The following is a 20978-nucleotide window of genomic DNA, read 5'->3' on the forward strand; positions in this document are numbered from 1 at the left end:
TGTGAGGACTAGAGGTTGGCTATATGCACTGGAGATAGTAATTACAAAATACTAGAAGAATAGAGGCCCCTCCTTTAGGCTGATTCTAAGCAGCTGACTTAAAGTGATGCCGTAATATGCTTTGTCATCTCATGTACCCCCACCGTTGAGGGGTTTATGAATAAGATTATGAGAATTATTTAAATCAAATTTACAAACCTAAACAATCACAGTCCACAGTCACTCAGTACTGGTTTCTGGTTTCTATTTGTTCTTCGAAGCAGCTTCAAAGTGGAAAATTCTGTATTCATCATTATGCAATTTATTTTGGTAGCTATAAGTTGATATCAATTGAAGATGAAAGAAATACTTAGCCAATGAGAGTTTATAAGGACAACGAAGTAGTTTTCTGTGCCATTACATTCATGTATTCATACAGAGATAATCAATACCCAAAACTGTTAATATGGCAGCAGAACTGGAAAAGAACAAATGTCTTTTAATTAGTAAAATACTACATGAACTAAAGTTCTTATGACAAATTTATTTCAGTGCATTTATATCAACCAGTTGTTGAAGTCCCAGGCTATCTTATTGGGTGTATTCCTTTCTTTTCTCTGAAACTGCACCCTGAAAATGCTCATAGAACTAAATTTGTGCAGTATGTCTAGGCATGCATGTGTCTATGCAGAGAAATGCATACACAAACTATTTTTATCTATGTGTGTATACACACTCCATACATATATATATATATAGTGTGTAGGTATATGCATGCAGTTCATTTGCGGCAGGAACAGGCAAGGCTCTTAAATAATATAACAGCTACCAGCAGGCTCACATGGGGTAATTTAAGCTAGGTTTTGGGCATGAAGCACAGATCTTTGAAGTGGTCCTCAGTGGTATTCTGCTTGGTCTCGGGAGCATCCTAAAAGAATGCTGCAGTTTTCTTCTTGAATCAGCTTCATTTTCATAAGGGAGAGAAAATAGGGATATATATAAATGTATGTGGATCTGCACCTCACCCTGCTCTGTGTTCAGTCAGAAGCTGCTGTTACTCCTTGCTGCAGTACTGTGTATGGCACTGTCCTAGCTACTCCTGCCTACAAGCTGTCGAGCAGTACATGTCTCAGACCTCCAAGACCAGAATGCTAGAAATAGAAAGTGCAGAAGACATAGAGGTGCCATAATATTGGGCATGGGAGAACAGCCTTCAGTGCATCCAGCACTGTTTTATTAATTTAAAATTTTTTACCTTTAAGGTAATTTTTAATAGGATTTTTTTGATGCAATGGATAAAGTAGAAATGCCTTCTTTATACATTGGTACTGCGTGTGTATATAACATTTAAGTAGTGAATATTTTATATGCTTAGCTCATAAACTAAATGGTCTGCAGATATTTATAGAGAGTACTTCTGTATGTATCACTTCAAGCACGTCCATTGCTTCCTTATAAACCCTTTCAATCTCAGCCATTGCTGATTTCAAAAGTTGTGACAAGCACTGGAAAGCATGCCTCATGGTGGGGGGCAAAACACTAATTTCTAGAAATAGCACTAGAATATTTTCATTTTTCTGTTTCAGTCTTTGTACATCCTCATCCATATTTACTTTTTAGACTGCCCTTGCACTTTGAACAGAGATTTTCAGTGAGTAGCCCACAGCAATCCCCAGGAATCTTTCCTGGGTTATTTAAAAACCCAGCAATGTGAATGAAGAGTTTAAATTAATGTCTCGTTTGCATTGCCTAAAATATATTTGCTGATAGGGAATTTGGCCAACCATTTTTCTGGATGTTCACCAAACTCTGCATAGTTGTGCTCAAGCCATGCATAGACTTTTTTAGTTTGTCTTAAATAACATTGTCCCTTCTGTAATATTTGACACCTAAGTATTCTTTTTGTCACTCTGCTAATCACTAAACATACCAAAGTAGTCCCCATACAGACTCTTAGGGCCTGTCTCATTATTGACCTTCAAGATTTTTGAAACTGTCCATTTTTTGTACTTTTTGTTTTTCCTTGCTAGGTGGATGCTTGACTGGATCAACTTCTTCCCTCATCTATACTTTACGAGTACTTTTCAATATTTTTTTGTGGAGGCTTTTATATAGACTCAGCCAAACCCCCGTTCATAGATTATTTCAACATACTGTCTTTTAGCCAGTATCTTGTTGATATGGTAAATATATATATATATATATATCTATCTATCTCTCGGTAGAAGCTTGTGACTTTTATTAAGAAAAACCATGCTGGTTAATCTTTATTTGATCCTGAACTGCTTAAATGAGACCAATATATTATTGGTCCCTTTTAGGTCTCGTGGTGCTTTGTTTTATTGATTTACTTCCTTGCCTAATACTTCCATTGGTTCTGGTAAGGCTTGTTGCTCCACAGGTGATTTTTTTTCCTTCCTCCCCAATATTCAGTTGAATGAGTGCAACCATTTGCAATGGATTTGAAAGGCATGTTTTATGGTTGTATTAACTGAGGAGCCAATTTGTGTATTAATTTTGGAGATATGCTATACAGTTCAAGTGGCCTGCTTTGAGGTTTCTGAATGTTTTACTTGTAAAAAGTCATGTTGAACGCACTGATTTTTTTTCATCTTCACAGCTAACCACGACGTACAAAGAACTCGGCTAGCTCCGTGATACTAAACGTGCTCCTCTTCTCTTCTGTTACTCTCAGGCAGTGCAATGGATTTACCAGTTCTCTTCCAGGCTTCCTGCTCCCTGGATTTCTACGTTCGAAGGATGACCAGTTGGTTTCAATCTCTACCTAAACTTTTCCCTTTATCTACACAGGACACTTTTTTCTTGCCTTTCTGCTGTTTAGAAGTATGTGCGCTTTGGTAGCGGCTGGGTGAGAGACTCTTGCACAAGTAGAAAGTTGCAGCAAGCAGAGTGTCAGACTGGAATACTGATTTTGTTTCAGGTCCCCATTTCTTGCCCTTAAGATCCGAGGGATTGCTTCTTTAGCATACGTATGCACACAAATAGAGCATACTAAAGGAAAGGGAGAAACAGTATGATTTTATTTCAGGCAGCATTCCTTCTTTTCCTCCTCCTCAGGCTTTATACCTCTAAATAAATTTAACTTAATAAACTCATGGAGAGCCCTTTTTCTTTTATGTTTTTGTCTTTATGCCTCTGGAGCACTTAATTTATCTTCTAAGGTATATTCTGAGTGCTGACTGCTGCCCTTTGTGCACCTCCGACCTATCCTGTGCTGTAACTTCTCATCATTCATCTTTATGAGCCAAAATACTGACCCCAAAATGCAGTTCAATACCACAGATAAGATTTAAATGAAATTATTATGTTCTCAAGCTGATGTCTTATTTAATCTCTTATGGCAAGTTCTTTCCTTGATATGTCACTTAAGGCCATACTTAGTAGTTTTCACTAAGTATTCCATTGCAAATATGCAGTGTATGCAATTGTATATTGTAGTATCCACCATAAGTCCACGTCCTTAGAGTGAAATGCAACTATTAAAATACAGAAGAATTTACAAATTATAATTGTTTGAGCCAAATATCACTCTGTATATCCATAATAATTTAATTAATTCAGTAATTTAAAAGATGCTACCTGGATTTACACTCATGTAGTTGAGATCAGTATCTCTAAAAATTATTATTTCATCATTATAGACTCTTTCAAGAACAGAGAAATAGGTATGGCCAGGATGTTCTTGAAAATCTGTTTCTTTCTGGTTTTTTTTGCACAAATGTGGTGCATTATTAATACATTGGGTATTGATGAACATATATCCTCATGCTTTTTCACTCTCACTAACTTTTCTATTAGCTATGATCATGAAGGGCGTCTGACCAATGTAACGCGTCCCACTGGAGTGGTAACTAGCCTTCATCGAGAAATGGAAAAGTCTATTACCATCGACATTGAGAATTCTAATCGGGATGACGATGTCACGGTCATCACAAATCTCTCCTCTGTGGAGGCTTCCTATACAGTTGTTCAAGGTACCAAAGCGCACTTCTCAGCACATCTAACCACACACACAACTTGCCAAAGCAATTCACAACAGATCTGTGTCATTAGTACACCCATGGGCAGGGGAAAAACGTATAAGGTTTGCAAGGAAAACTCCCATAAAGCTTATTCCTAAAATGACAGGTCTTCAGGACAGGTAAGAGACATTTCGCAGTCATGCTTTCTGTCAAATAGGTATGGTCATTATCTGCTGGCCTAAGTTAGTTCCTGCCGTTACCTCTCGGGTCAGGTTCACTTTACCCACTCGCATATTTCTCTGTACGTCACTGCCAAATTGGTTCTGACTTCAGTGCCCCAGAGACACAGTCTGACTGCTGACTGCCTGGGTAGAGATCCTTGTGGAGAGAGAGGCTCAAGTAGCCTCCCGCTATTAGAAATGAAATCTTCCCAGTTTATACACTACCATTAATTAAAATGTAGAACAATTAGGGCAGTGGATGATCTTGTGCCACAGTGAGCACTTCCGAGAACAGCATTACAGCCCAAGTATGGCAGGAGAGATCAGCAAGAAAGTGGTTAAATGTTTGCGTAGAGCTTTCCAGCACTGCACAGGCATCGTATCTGATGAAGTGAAAACAGTCAGTTATCAAAGATAGACTGAAAGGAATTTGATGAGTGGTGGGGATTTTTAATTAAGAAATAATGTCACTGGAATAAAAATATCATCGAACAATAGTCTCCTCCTGACGTAAGTGTCAACGTTTATAGACTATTAGACCGTGACATGTCTGGTTACAAAGACTTGACTTCTCTTATACCAGATGATTAATTGTGTAGATGCTGTCCTTCTGTCAGACAAATATTGATGCTTTGGTGACAGTTGCACACTGTAGCGCTCCATCCTGAGAATGGACTTGGCTGTGTCAAACAGCTGGAGAACTGCACGGCCATAAAAGTACGGGATTATTTGTATAACTCTTCTCCGACAGCCAGAAGGCTGTGGGTGTGCACATCAGGCTAGCGCATGTCTGGGAGGGGCAGCAGGAAGGCAGGCGAGTGAAGGAGTGTGGCTGCCAGCTTGCATTGCTGGAAACTCACACCTTGAGGATTTAAAGCCAAACTGTACTGCTGTACAAAGCCTCTGCTTGGAGACAGCTTTTAAACAGGGGGAAAGAAAAAGAAGAGGCGCTTACTTCTTCCTACTCATAAAGAGTCCAGCAGTCTTTTTTTCTTTTTGTCCTGGAGTTTAATGGTTTGTTGTTTATACAGCAGTTCAGTTTTCAGGAGTTTTTGTTCGTATTAGAAATAAATTACGTGGTTGAACACATATCACTGTGCATTTTGATTCACGATTAAGACCAAAGGGAAAACATAATGAAATAAACACAGTATCTCTGCAGGCTCACTGTTACACTACTGTTCTTTACATGAATCTGTAACATCTGTAATTTCCACCATAGTACCACGTAAATGGTAATTGCAGGCTGACTTCATTTAACATCAACAGGAGTGCAATAAAAAACCAATCAAATTAAGCTATATGTTTTCTTTATGACTGGAGTAGCTAAATTATTTTCTTTTCATTATTGCTGTAGATCAAGTGAGGAACAGCTATCAGCTCTGTAATAATGGTACTTTGAGAGTGATGTATGCCAATGGCATGAGCATTAGCTTTCACAGCGAACCTCATGTCCTGGCTGGGACTGTGACTCCCACCATAGGACGGTGTAATATTTCTCTGCCAATGGAAAATGGTTTAAACTCAATTGAATGGCGTCTGAGGAAGGAACAGATTAAAGGCAAAGTGACCGTGTTTGGAAGAAAGCTCAGGGTAAGTAGAATCTGTCATTACAACAATGATCTTTTCTTCTGTGGGCAGAATATTAATTTTCCATTTTGAAGGACATCTTTCCTATTTTTGTTAAAAATGTACACCTCTGGGATTGTCTTTGGTATGACAGTCTTTTCTTTATTTGAGAGGTCAGTGAACTGCATGGGATCATCTGCTGCAATCAGCTACAGAAGCTTCATTACTAAAAGTATTCTAAAAGAGGTTGGAAAAAATACCCAGAATATTGCTGCAAGTCACTCTGCTTCTGAAAGTGTGTGTGGGGGGGGGGGAATCCAACGACTCACCATTTGTAAAAATGATGGCACACTTACCACAGTTAGTCCTGGGAGTAAACACAATCACAGCTTGAGCAGTTACGTTCTGCTGCTGTAAAATCCCCCTACAGATTCATTGACACAGGCATATTGTGTTTATTCCCTTTCCCAAATGGCACGATTGGAAAATAATTGCCATAATTACAAAGTCATAAGCATAAGATAAGAAAGACACTCAGGTCATGTAATCCATCCCCTGCCAAATTAAAGATCTGCTGCAGCCGGATTAATCCCATTCTGTGCTTAGCTGGCCTGCTTTTCACCCCTTAAGTACCTAAACTTTCACTGGCTGTTCAGTAGGTACAGTTTTGGCAGGGCTTTCAGATACTGGGCAGAAAACAAATGTACCGCTGATCAAGGTCTTTTAATAATTCTTGCAACATCATTGGACATGAGATACAGTTCTGTGTGTTCAAGATGATATATTAAATGCAATATATTTTTTATTCTATTAGATGTAAACAACTGTGTAGTAATTTACAAAAAATAGTAAGACTGGGATGTTAGATTTTGGTATATTTCTATTCCTTAACACCTAATTCACAGTGTTGAATTAACAAGCCTTTCTGTATTCTCACAAAACCTCCGAGTGCACCTATTGGGGAGAGGGGGAAGGTTGGACAAAAAATGGAATGAGATTAGCAGCTAATCCTTAATGACTAGACTTCACGGCTGCGTAATTGATTTTTGATGCGTTGACCTGCAGAAGTTGATTATAAGTAGAAAATAGATCAGCTCTGCATTCTGACTAGGTGTTCAAAATAAAAATAAATAGGACCCTGAAATGAAATTGCTGTAATCCTAATTCTCAATGCTAAAAATTTAATAGAGGTACTTGTGGTAATTAGCTGAAGTTAAACACATCTTAGAGCTGAAATCTTGCCTGAGATGGGTTTTCTTGCATCATGTTTATGCAAATCAAAACACCGCTTTATCTAGCAACACCTCAACATTTAATTGTCTGGTGTTAGTTCCTGTAAATAATCACATATCCGTTTAGCTCTTTTAAATGAAAATCACTATGAGATTATAACAGGTTGAGTGGACTGAAAATGAAATTTGAAAATGAGGGAGAAAGCGTAGAATTTGTTTGCATCTCATTTATTCTAATTCATCTTTATAAATTGTTTAGTGAATGAAATAGAGCGAGTGTGTTGGAACGTTGCGGGGAGCAGGCAGCAGGCAGGGTGGGCTGCGGCAGCTGGGACAGCTGTGGCACGTACTGGTACGGACGTGGGGCACTGCTGCAGAACTGACGCAGCGCCGGGATGACCGGTGGGAGGGCGTGCGGAGCCATTTCCTGAATCCCCAGTGCAGAATCCAGAACTACCAAAAGGGATTGTTATTGTATGGGATTCGCCTCTTAGGAGTACTTACTGGAGCCCACAGCCCTTTTCTTCAGGTGTTGCTGCTACCTGTGCCCCCAGCGCCGTGCGTCCATGCCGCAGGCACACTGAGCTGGACCTGCCGGCCGGCACGAACGAGCCTGGGCAGACTTCGTTAATCCACGAAAGGAAGACCTGGGCTTCACCTTTGTGTTATCCCACTTACTGTCTGCTGCTATTTTACATGCCACACGCTCAGTGTCTTGCGGTAGTTTCAGATAAAGTCTTGATAAGCTTCCCTCTGAAGAGGCTTTGTTACAGCGCAGCATCACATCAGTGATTTTTGTTGCAAGACCTTTACCCAGGGCACAGAGGGCTCGTCCCCACTGCCACTTGGTCAGCAGCAGCCAAGGGAAACCCACATGCGCATGGAGGTAGTGGAATAAAAGAGGGAGCTGCTTAGATAATCTTCAGTCGTGGTACTTGTAATAGCATTATTAGTGTTCCCAGGAAGAGTGGGAGTTAGTCATTTTGTTTGGGTTTCTATATAATTAACATGACACTACAATTACACCCTTTGGTTTTACTTATTTTGCAAATGAAAATGAAGTTACTGAATTATCCAAGCAGGTGCTGCTTTATTCTCCAAGTGATGTTTGTGTGTGCATAGCTCTTCTGTGTAATCATTTAAAAAACCCTAATACTTTAGCTTTTCACAGAAAAAAAAAAACAAACACAAAACTAATAAACTTTATAATGTTTTTGAGAAAAGGGAGGATACCTGGAGTCAGACTTTCCTACATGCAGATTACAGTTGCAGTTACTGTAATGGAGGGAAGAAACCCCGGAAATCCCAACAGCTTTGTAAAGCTTCAGAAATTAAAAAAAATAAAACCAAAACAAACAAACAAAAAAAAACCCGCACAAAAAAAACAAATGCTACAATTCAGTTCTTAATCTTTTTGAAAGACTTTTGGTTTTTTTTTTTTCTTTTTACAAACTCTGCCTGTCCTTAAGAAATTGGGGCCTTTCAGTCATACACGAGCCGTTTAATGTTCTAGCTAAATGTTTTTGAGAAGTTAAAGCTCTCTTCTGCTTCCCCAAGAGCTCTGTGAAGGGAAGGGATTGACCCTACGTTTACGCAACTAGAGTAACCAGTTGAGAAAGTAGTAATGTTGAGTTTGGTTTCCCTGGCTTTGTTTCCATTACAATGGGAGAGCAGAATATGATTTATTTTGCCAAGGTGTTTTAAAAAAAAATACCCTGTCTTTTCTCTGAGGAGGAGAAGTTGTTGCTGGGATAACCTTCAGGAAAACCCACAAAAAAGAGCTTTTTCTAATGACGCTCACTAAGGAAATGCAAACTGTTAAAGAGCTAAATTTTATTAATGGAAAAAATTAGGATAATGGGCGATAATTTGAAATAATTATTTCTTTGCAAACAGAAAATTGTATTAATTTTACATTTGCTTTCTGTATAACTGAATTCCTGCAGAGTTGGTTGGGATGGGAATTGAGTTTACCCCTGCCAGTGAAATTATCTCAGAATATTTTTTATGTCCTCGAGACAGGCTCAGGGTTAATTTACATATTGTTTGATGTGCAGTTTAATTTTGGATAAGAGAAAACCTTGCTTAATCAAAGCTACTGTAAAATATAAGCTGAAGAACAAATTCCCAGAAACTGATGAATACTTTTTAAGTAGTCACTGCTCTCAAATCATATCTAATTTAAAGACTTCTACTTTATTAATGATGGATCTACAATTAAATTACTTAAGAAGCTTTATCAGATTACAGCATTAGCCTGAATTCTGTGGCTCAGCCTCCAGTGAATATATTTATGTATCTCTGATTATAGCACTAGAAGCCTCTCCATTTGGCATTGTTATGCTCCTTTGGTTATCTTTTTCTCTTTTATTTAAAAAAACCTTAAAACCTGGCACTGTAACACTTCATGCTGTACTTTGATTTGAAAATTGTAACTGAAAAATAAAAATATTTAACCTAATTATTTAGCACTTTTGTTTCTCAAAACTAGAAGTCCATCTTTCCCAGCCTGTATGATCAGGATTTTTAATAAGAAGAAATGAAACCCATCCCAAGTGATTGGGTTGCTGAGGGATCTATTGAATATTTGGAAAGTAAATGAAGAAAATATTAAATGAATTAATTCATATGCAAGCTGTTGTAGCTACAGAACGTAAGTGGCTAAACCTCAATGAACACACAAAATTGTAATTTCTTCTGTTGTTCTTGGAGTCATTGTAGGGAAGAAGGTGAAGAACTACTGATGGCAGCAGTAGAAAGATTACTTCCATGCAAAATAATTAGTTTCTCTGCTAAAGTGCTAACACTGCACTAGACCTAGGTGTGCAGTATGTCTGTCCATTACGACAATAAGGGAAGCCTTTCTCTGTAAGATTACAGCTCCCGTGCTGCAGAGAGATGGGAAATATCTCAGTAAAACACTCAAAGTTACGTGTTTGAATATACCGAGAAGTAGAAAGCAAAAGCCAGTTAATGGGAAGATGTCCTACAGTTTTCAAAAACGCGGGGAAATGGAGCTGTCCAATGTGCACGCTATTTTCACGCTGAAAATCCACAGCGGCGTAGTGCCCACTGCTCACTGAACGCAGCCATCTTTCATTCAACAGGTGCACGGAAGGAATTTACTGTCCATCGATTACGACCGGAACATACGCACAGAAAAAATCTATGATGATCACCGGAAATTTACACTGAGGATAATTTACGATCAGCTAGGACGGCCTTTCCTTTGGCTGCCTAGCAGCGGCCTGGCTGCTGTCAACGTGTCTTATTTCTTCAACGGGCGCCTGGCTGGGCTTCAGCGCGGCGCCATGAGTGAACGGACAGATATCGATAAGCAAGGCAGGATCATATCGCGCATGTTTGCAGATGGGAAAGTTTGGAGCTACACCTATCTAGAAAAAGTAGGTGGTGACGTTTTACCTTCTGACATTAGCTACAAAGAGAGAAGGTACAATTTGGCTTCATTTTAAGCTCTGTACGTAACATACGCACAAATGATCTAAAATTTGACATGTTCTAGCTGTTGAAATCCCTTTGTACCTGATCTCAGAATTCCTTATTTTTTCAATTACTCAAGTGAATTTGACTAATTTTTAATGGGAAATACTTTGTTCATGGTTTGGTCTTTTGATATTTTCCTGAAAGCGGTTGGGCTGCCATATAACAGCATAAACTAACGCAGTGAATTGTGCTTCAGAACAAAAATGCATGACTAAACCTATCAAAAGGTTCAGGTAGAAGCAGGTAATTCATCTCTAATCATTACTTATTAAATGAAAATATGGTAATGCATTTTTACTTAGCCTAATTAAGACACTTGAATCATAAAAGTGTCTTAAATACATCAAAATTGCATATTATTTTCCCTTTTCCTTCTTTGAATCTGTTGTTTTGAGCAAACCAGAGCTGATGTACTCTGCTTAGTTTCTCGCATATTTCTCAGTAACAGTTGTGAATTACAGCTGCTAGTGGAAAGATAAATCAAGTCGTTTATCTAACTCCTTTGCATCCCTCAGAAAAAAAAGAAAAAAATAAGGTCCCACTAAAGGGATGGCAGGTCATGGGTTGCTAACCCACCCTTTCTCTGGGGTGTCAGCATACTGATTTCCAAGTAGCAGATCCTCTCAGCTGGCAATCTGACAATATTCCTGAGCAGCTTTGTGCCCCTAGCTAATGTATCTCATTCTCTTTTTATTCATTTAACATTAGTGCTTCTTCAGTAAACTTTTCTTTAATGCCCTTGCAGAGGTCACATGCTGAAAGCTAGTAATTGTGTATTAATTTTTTCCCTATAGTCGATGGTACTACTGCTTCAGAGTCAACGACAGTACATCTTCGAGTATGATTCTTCAGACCGACTTCATGCTGTTACCATGCCAAGCGTTGCTCGGCACAGCATGTCAACTCACACCTCTGTTGGCTACATTAGAAATATTTATAATCCTCCTGAAAGCAATGCATCAGTGATTTTTGATTACAGTGATGATGGGAGGATTTTGAAAACATCATTTTTAGGTACTGGCCGACAAGTCTTCTACAAGTATGGAAAGCTCTCCAAATTATCAGAAATTGTTTATGACAGCACTGCAGTTACTTTTGGATATGATGAAACTACAGGTGTCCTAAAAATGGTGAATTTGCAAAGTGGAGGATTTTCTTGTACAATCCGCTATCGTAAAATTGGTCCTCTCGTTGACAAACAAATCTACAGATTCTCTGAAGAAGGGATGGTCAATGCAAGGTTCGATTATACATATCATGATAACAGCTTTCGAATCGCAAGCATCAAACCCATAATCAGTGAGACGCCTCTTCCAGTTGATCTTTACCGTTACGATGAAATTTCTGGCAAAGTAGAGCATTTTGGCAAATTTGGAGTTATTTATTATGATATAAATCAAATTATTACTACAGCAGTTATGACACTGAGTAAGCACTTTGATACCCATGGACGCATTAAAGAAGTTCAATATGAAATGTTCAGATCCCTGATGTACTGGATGACCGTACAATATGACAGCATGGGAAGGGTAACTAAAAGAGAACTGAAACTTGGTCCATATGCCAACACAACCAAGTATACCTATGATTATGATGGAGATGGGCAACTGCAAAGCGTAGCAGTAAACGACAGGCCAACCTGGCGATACAGTTACGATCTGAATGGAAACCTTCATCTCTTGAATCCTGGAAACAGCGTTCGATTGATGCCTCTGCGCTATGACCTAAGAGACAGAATTACACGCTTAGGTGACATACCATACAAAATCGATGATGATGGATTCCTGTGTCAGCGAGGCTCAGATGTATTTGAGTACAACTCTAAAGGACTCTTAACAAGAGCTTACAACAAAGCAAATGGGTGGAGCGTTCAGTACCGTTATGATGGACTCGGCCGAAGGGCTTCCTGTAAGACTAACCTAGGGCATCATCTACAGTACTTTTATGCTGATCTTCACAATCCCACAAGGGTAACTCATGTCTACAACCATTCCAATTCAGAAATTACCTCTTTGTACTACGATCTCCAAGGCCACCTCTTTGCAATGGAGAGTAGCAGCGGGGAAGAATATTATGTCGCCTCTGATAACACAGGCACTCCATTAGCTGTGTTCAGCATCAACGGCCTCATGATCAAACAGCTTCAGTACACAGCATATGGGGAGATTTATTACGACTCTAACCCCGATTTCCAGCTGGTTATTGGGTTCCATGGAGGGCTGTATGATCCTTTAACCAAACTTGTCCATTTTACCCAAAGGGACTATGATGTCCTGGCTGGACGCTGGACATCTCCTGATTACACCATGTGGAAAAACATTGGTAAAGAACCTGCTCCTTTCAATCTGTACATGTTCAAGAGTAACAACCCTCTCAGCAATGAACTGGATCTAAAGAACTATGTAACAGGTGAGACTTCGTTACGTTTCTTATAAATAACACTACAGTTTGGAAGTTGATTTGGGAAAGAAAGCAGACTTCTTACTAGCCATGTGCTGAATCCTCCCATTAAGGCTGGGCTATTTTCCTTCTTGTGCTATGAAAGGGGCTGGCTAGTCCTGATCCTTTGATACTGCTCCCCGAATGAAGGGCACTAAATGAGAAGCCACAATGAATTATGGAGGGGGAAAAAAAATTTTAAAATTTTGCCTAAATATTCGGTTTCAGCACAGCCATAGTGTGCTCCCTGTTGAACTAGTACTGTATGAAGATGTGTTCATTCTAATTTGATATAAGCAAAAGTGAAGTCACCTACAAGAGTCACTAGCAGGTTAGTTGCAGAATGGGGAACGAGAACGGCTCAGCGTCTCTTCCCTTCAGGGCTACTTTCCAAATCAACTGCTGACTGAGCCCATGGGCACATTATGAATTAGCACCAAGAATGGATGTAATTAAACCTCCTTTTCCCATTTAACTTTTAATATGCAAACAGTGTTTAGTCTTTAAAACAACTATCTTGATGTTTTTAAAAATTATTTCCTTCTGAAAGACTTGAGAAATTTTATGGAATGTGTAGAGCTGAGAAAGAGAAACAATAAAGTAGTTTTGATCGCGTATGTTGGAATTGGGTAAAACTTGTAACCTCTTCTTAATTAGTAATAATTTTTCACTTAGTAAGATCACACAGTACTTGAACTAGCTGCTGGCAATTTCTAAAAAGAAAGGTAATTAATATGTCTTTAGGAAAAGCTTTTTTCAGAATTGAATATGCAATAATTAGAGCAGTGATATCATTTTTTAAAAGGAGCGATCTTAATTTTAGCAGTAATTTGAATGTCAAGAAAAGTGTGTATTTCCTTCAAAGAAAATCCTAGTAAGTTTCATTAGTACATTGGGACATAATCGTGTGTGTAACACACCATCGGTTCTGCTGTTGCTACTTTGCAATTTGAAGATAATGTGATTCGTGTCTGATAGTGTGAAAATATTAGTGACTAAATTTACTTTAGGATCAAATTCTGTTGTCCTAAATTCAACAGAATTCCTATTTTCATCCACCACTGTTTGATTTAGATTTCCAGTGTCATCTTATGATATTTTGCAACGTTCTGAAATTGCGTTCATTTAATTTATCCATCCACTGGATGAAATCTAGGAAGTTATATTGCATTTTGGTATAAGACATACCTTGTAATCTGTAAAAATACTTCATCAGTGATAAAAATAAGAATTGTTACTGTGTGGACTAAACAGATTATCTTGCACAAGAAGTGATTATGGTGGCACCTTAGTTGTCATAGTTTAAAAAAAAAAAAAAAGAAAAAAAAAACCTCCCCCCAGTCCCTTCTTACTGTTAACCCCTGACACTGCTTTATTCACAGGTTTTGCTGGAAAGGAATTCCTGTAGCAAGTGCAGTGCTGCAAAGCATGTTAGCTAAGGAAAATAGTAACGACCTTGTATATAGGTCCTCCTCTTTTTTTTTTTTTTCAGAATTAGGGCAGCTGAAGTGAATTGTTTGGGAGATACCATTATACCGTAAAATAAACCAAAGCCTTGTGCTGTCCAAAGCTAGAGGAAAAATGTGGTAGGCAGTATGTGATGGGAGATACATACAAACATCTTCGTAGAAGCAGAGTATTTTACTATTTAGTTTAGTGTCAGAGTGGCTAAGAAAAGAAGACTTTCGCTGTCAAGTGCCCACAACCAAGAAGTATTACATTTTTTATGATGTAACATTACCTCTGCTAAAAATACGGGGAAAACACGCTTTGCAATAGGAGGCAGGTGCCGTGTGGTGGCTGAGCCTGAGCCCGTCCCGGAGGTCTGTATGGACGGGCGGGTGCTCTGCAGGCAGTGCATGCCCGCGGGCAGCCCCCCAGCCCGCTGTGCGCCGACCTGCTGCAGACACCGTGCCCAGAGGGCTCCAAGTTCAGGCAGTGACCCTTGCGTCGAGAGAGCCTTGCCACAGTCGTGTCTCTTTTCAAACACGGAGTTCGGCTCACACGAAGAAGTGGCAATCGCAGCACTGGGAGCCATCGTAGGCCAGCGAGGAGAGGAAGCCACTGGAAAAGACAGGAGAGATTTTTTAAACAAAAACAGTCACGAACATAGGTCCAAATCCAGTGAGAAGTGCCCATGCTCCCACACTGCTGCTTATCTCTGTGACAGCCAGAAAAGAGAAGCAGCAAACAAATGCAAAACGGGGTTGTGGGCTTTTTTTTGGTTAAAAACATCATTAATACCTGCTGAGTGAGAATTACCGTTATTCATTTAGTTACTCAGGTTTCTCAACTAGATATAAAGACAGTTTTACTGGTCAAACCCAGAGCTGGAACTGCCCGAAGCTCACCCCGGAGCTGAGCTGTAACCCTCCCGTGGAGCTCCTACCCTTCCATACTGGGCCTGGAGGGATGGGGAGGATATTCATGGCACCTAAATTTAGACATCTGCATTACAAGTCTAGCTTCGCACGGCATTTAATGGAGCCTCCCGAGACCTGATGCCAGCTAATAGAAGTAGGACGTAGAAAAGAAGCCATGTGTTTTCCCTAAGGACTTTGCAGATGTTTTTAGGAGTACTGACCTAATAAAACATCATTTTACAATACAGTTTATAGGTTACAGTAGCCACATCAGAAGGTGTCAGAGATGGCACAAGTGTTGTATACAGTAAAATGTTTGCATAATTCCTGTGCTGTAATGGAAAAAGAATGAAAGAGATGGTATGTCCCTGATGAACTATTTAGGGTAAATTTAAAGCAACATTTCCTGTGCCTGTTCATGGTGGATTACTACAATTCTGTAAAGTGCCACGCTGTAATATAAATGGTGAGTTCCACTGCTACTTGAAATTGAGGAGGTCAAGGATGGATTTCCTAAAGTTTTTGATTTCTTGCATTTATTACACACATTTATTTCTCACTTGCCTGCTTACTTTTGATTTTTAGATGTCAAAAGCTGGTTGGTGATGTTTGGATTTCAGCTTAGCAACATTATTCCTGGTTTCCCTAGAGCAAAAATGTACTTTGTGTCACCACCGTACGAGTTGTCTGAGAGTCAAGCATGTGAAAATGGACAGGTAGGCAGAAATATGAAGTTATTTTTCGTGATAAATTTGCCTCACTCTGTGAATAGAATGGCTGGCTCTTCTGCGCTTACAAAATTGTAAAATGGAAGTGAGTATAGCTAGATTTTATACTAACAAACGTATGCCTTTCTTGCCAGCCTTCATTGTTATCATAATTACAGTGTCATTAGTTTGTTGTTTATTGAGTTCTTCCTTGATTAACAAGTTGTAACTCGATTAACTTGATTAGCAATGACAAAGGGAGACGTTGTCAGGGTAATTTATCATCTGTTATACCTTTAGTAAAACCATCCTAACAACATATGTGTTGCAATAAACTTAGGTTGGTACTTGCTGTACTGCTAAGAAAAGGTACTATATCTCACCCTGGAATAGGATTTCTCATCATTTTTTGTTTGATGCTTTTCAGAGAGGCTTTGGTTTGCTACTCCAGTTAACTTCAGTTACAGCATTCATACTTACTTGTCAGTGTAAGGTGGAAAATGATATATGCTTTCCACCTTTATAATAAATTCCAACCCATTTAATAAACTTGGAAAGAGTACTGGCCTATGCAAGGCTCACTTCATATTTGTGGTGAGACAAGTGAAATGGCCATATAAACCTAAACAAACCGCTTTTCCAGGCTTCTAAGTAATTTGAGAATCTAAATCCTCTCTTCAGGAATTGCTTTGGTATTTTGGAGCTCAAATCTCATCTATTTTCAAAAAGGCTTACCTTCATAAGCATTTGAGTTACATATACTGGTTGAAATCTCTGGGCAGAAGTGTCTGGAAGTTAAGTGTCATCTTTTAATAATCTGTTTGGTTTAAGCTCCGATTAAAATTGTGCTAGACTTGGGTCTTATGATTGTAACAGACATCATATAATTTTCCAAAATTGAGATTTGAGGTACATATATGCTACAAAGGGATTAATGAGAACTATTTTATTTGGTATTACTGATAGCAAAATAATTTACCAAATGAGTATTTACCTGATTCTGAACAGATATGTGTAGGGGTGGGTAACTGAGGGTGGTTTTCCCATAGCGTAGAATTTTTCACTGCGTGGCTTTCCTTTAAAAAAGCAAAGCAAATATTAGTATCGCTCCCTGAAATGACTGTTTTCAGATCTGTATCTTCTTTGGTGTTTTTTTGTTCTGTTTTGTTTTCCCCAGCTAATTACAGGAGTTCAGCAGACGACAGAAAGGCACAACCAGGCTTTCATGGCTCTGGAGGGACAGGTCATATCTAAAAGATTACATGCCAATATTAGAGAAAAAGCAGGTCACTGGTTCGCAACAACCACTCCTATCGTTGGGAAGGGAGTCATGTTTGCTGTGAAGGAAGGCCGTGTCACCACTGGCATTTCCAGCATAGCCACGGACGATAGCAGAAAGATCGCCTCTGTCCTTAACAGTGCTCACTACCTGGAAAAAATGCACTACAGCATCGAGGGGAAGGACACGCATTACTTTGTCAAGATAGGCTCGGCCGACAGCGACCTTGTCACCCTCGCAATGACCAGCGGGCGGAAGGTCCTGGAGAGCGGAGTCAACGTCACCGTCTCCCAGCCCACGCTCCTCGTCAATGGGAGGACTCGAAGGTTTACCAATATTGAGTTTCAGTATTCCACCCTGCTGATCAACATCCGCTACGGGCTCACCCCCGACACGCTGGACGAGGAAAAGGCGAGAGTGTTAGACCAGGCTCGGCAGCGAGCCCTGGGATCAGCCTGGGCCAAGGAGCAGCAGAAGGCACGGGATGGCCGAGAGGGCAGCCGCGTATGGACAGATGGAGAGAGGCAGCAGCTCCTGAACACGGGAAGGGTTCAAGGTTACGAGGGATATTATGTCCTGCCCGTGGAGCAGTACCCAGAGCTAGCAGACAGTAGCAGCAACATCCAGTTTTTAAGACAGAATGAAATGGGAAAGAGGTAACAAATTAACCTGCTGTCATCCTTTGCTGGATGAATCAGTAGTCGTAACTGTTATCTCCTCTCCTAAGGAGATGAAGACCTAACTGGGGGCACTAGGCTGAGCTACTTTGGGATAGTAAGTGGCAAAAAAGCTCATATTTTTTGAGTTAGATGCTACTGTTCATGTGATTAAAAACCACATCCTGAAGTGGACTAAAGCCAGACTGAAAACTCTAACCATACAAATTAAAAAGTACCCCTGAAATATTACCCACTTGTTCTGGGTCTAAAGAAAAACAAAAAAGAAGGCCTCGTATTGTATTACCTCACTCCATTCACATGTGAGCAAACTAAGAAATCCAAGTGGGCCACTGTCACTAACCAGCTGGTGAAACACAGGTGATTCAGACTGCTTGTTTGATAAATATCCAGGAGGTTTTCATTTAAAGCAAAATACAGGTGCATTTAAAACATGACTTTGGGGTGATTTGTGCGTAGCAACTGGAGGACAATGAGAATGCAAGTGAGAGCGCACTGGAAATAGTAAAGAAAAATATATTTAAAAGTAACAAAACCACACTTGCACTCTGACCCTCCACTTGTCTGGCCTGAAGCTTAACTTATTCAAAGAGGGCAGAGTGTAAAGTTAACATTCAAAATGGTGGCTATAAATCACTACAAATAAATTTCATACTCTGTTTGTCTTTGAAGATTTCCATTGTGGACAGTATAACACAGTTACAGGGTGTAGTCTGTTTAGATTCAGTAGTTTGTTGGTATCAGTTCCAGTAGAGCTGTGGGCATTGTGTTACACTATTGCAAATGGGCACCACGTCAGATCACCCTGTACATACATCAGCCAGAAGGCACAATCACTGTTTCAGATTTAAAAATTATTGGTGTGTTTGTTTGGTCGAGAAACTGAGACAATCACATTACAGTCACCAAAAAAAAAAAAAAAAAAAAGAAAAAAAAAGTCTAATAAGAACTTTGGTACAAGAACTTTTTTGTAATATACATGTATGAATTGTTCATTGAGTTTTTATATTAATTTTAATTTGCTGCTAAGCAAAGACTAGAGACAGGCAAAGATAATTTATGGCAAAGTGTTTAAATTGTTTATACATAAATAAAGTCTCTAAAACTCCTGTGAATTACATGTCTTCCATTGTGAAATCTTTTAAAAATGAAAAAATATCAGTGCCTCGCTGTCGCCTAATGCACACAGCATCTTTTATGTCGAAATGACTTGCTGTTGTTGTACCGTGGATTCTACAGAGGGCTGGTCCTTTGATCTCAGGGTAAGCAAAGTCCTGCATACACATCACCCAAAACCGCATCTCCTGCCAGCGACCCTCAAACCGCCATGTTTCAGTCCTGGAATTAGTTTAATTGCACTCAAGTAACATCCAAACAGTTTGAAAATGCAGTAACGTAACGTTAAATGGAACATGGAAGGCCGTGCTGTGAGCCAGGAAGTCTGCATGAAATCTGTCGTCTTTGGGAGATTGCTTATTTCTACCACATCTAAAACTTGGAGGTAAGATCAAAGACCCTCTCCTAAGCAAACAGTCACTCCTGATGTTGAAAGGGAACCATCCATCAACCAGAGCCCCGCTGCTTTTATCTCATTTAAATATGTAGCTGGGGAGCTCTACTTAATTTTGAGAACAGTTTTGCTTTTGGGGTTGCAAATGAGGTTTTTAATGATTCATGATATCGACAAAGCTGCTCGGGTTGATGATGGGCATTAATTCACTCTAGGGCCTTTTTAAAGCAGAAAGGGCATCTCATTTTGGCTGTGCAAACACGAGCCATCCCGTTCTGAGCAGAGCATTACACCCATGTGTTTGCCCTGTGCAGCGCACGCCCTGGGGCCCCAAGCCCTGTTACTCCTCCTCTGAAGGATGAGTCTGGGTGCATTTTCAGATGAAGTCCTGTATGGCCATCGCTGCAGATGTGTTTCTGTGCGGATGGACTTGAAGTGCTGTTACATTATCAGCCTGTTCTTTACAAGTGAAACCTCTTAAAGAAGTATTGTTACTTCTTTTTTAATGGAGGCATAAGACATCACAAGGTGGAGACGCTTTTCATTATCACAGTTTTCCTGGATCACCCTGGCCCTGTACTGGTAAGTTGCTTCGGTCATTTTTTGGAATGGAATTTTTCTTGCAGTTGAGAGGGTTGAAATGAGACCCTGTTGCACAGTCCCCCATGTCCTTTATTCTGTTCCCATTCTCCTAAAGCTGAAACTCTTCAGAATTAGAGATTCTGCTACTTCAAAAGGAAACTTAGTTAAACTAAAAGTGAAGTACTTTTTAATATTAATTACTGTGGGAGGAGATGGAACAGATTTGCAGGGGATACGCTCCCTGCCCAGCTCCTTTGCAGATAACCTATACATCATCAGGGTGTTCTTCAACACAACTTTTGAAAGCAGTCCAGTCACGCTAACTAAATACTCACCAAAGACCATTTATCCAGGGCTATCTGTGGTTTCCAGGCCATGGCCAACCACTTATTGCCTCTTCTCCTGTGGTCCCATCTGAGTTTCCCCTATATCCTGAGATATCTTTCTCCCTTTGCCTTTTTATAACCCTCCCTTTCCTCACTCCCCTCAAATTGGTATCTCCTGTTCCTCTCAAAGCTCTCACTTTTCCTCTCCTTGATACACTTCTCTGTATGGAACAGGTGATTAACCTAAAGCAACACCAAGGAGACATGAACTGGGATCCTTCTTATGGGAGAGTAGTTAAGTGGTGGCTCTAACAGTGACATTGTGGCTGTGTCCCCAACAGCACTGTGATCAGGATGGGCTGAGGGCAGCCGTGCAAGGACCTGGCCTGAGAAGCACTCCTCGCTGTGGGAAGGTGCAGTGTGTGAGCCAGGCCAGCCCCAGAGCTACCAACGTGGGTTTGCCTTCCTGACTCACTTGAGCGTAAGCTGAGGTGTCTGCAGAGCAAACACAAACCCAAGAGCAGGCTTCTGTTTGAAGCTAAACCAGATGGAAAGTCGCCATTAGAGTACGTTTCCTTTTTTCCTATTGGATTGCTGTAACTGAAGG

At 40.0% G+C, this 20978-nt stretch overlaps 1 protein-coding gene across 3 annotated transcripts in view; it reads left to right on the forward strand.

Moving 5' to 3' along the window:
• Positions 1-17936, forward strand: part of TENM2 (teneurin transmembrane protein 2) — a 523470-nt gene extending 505534 nt beyond the window's left edge. For all 3 annotated transcript variants that reach the window (XM_068417288.1, XM_068417289.1, XM_068417290.1), the window contains 6 exons: positions 3799-3974; positions 5541-5776; positions 10092-10388; positions 11283-12897; positions 15876-16006; positions 17175-17936. In XM_068417288.1, the coding sequence (XP_068273389.1) occupies positions 3799-3974; positions 5541-5776; positions 10092-10388; positions 11283-12897; positions 15876-16006; positions 17175-17936 (3217 nt within the window). The remainder of the gene's footprint in view (positions 1-3798; positions 3975-5540; positions 5777-10091; positions 10389-11282; positions 12898-15875; positions 16007-17174) is intronic.
• Positions 17937-20978: the final 3042 nt, after the last annotated feature.

This window comes from Nyctibius grandis, chromosome 22 (assembly GCF_013368605.1).
Source record: "Nyctibius grandis isolate bNycGra1 chromosome 22, bNycGra1.pri, whole genome shotgun sequence".
In the NCBI taxonomy this organism is placed as follows: domain Eukaryota; kingdom Metazoa; phylum Chordata; class Aves; order Nyctibiiformes; family Nyctibiidae; genus Nyctibius; species Nyctibius grandis.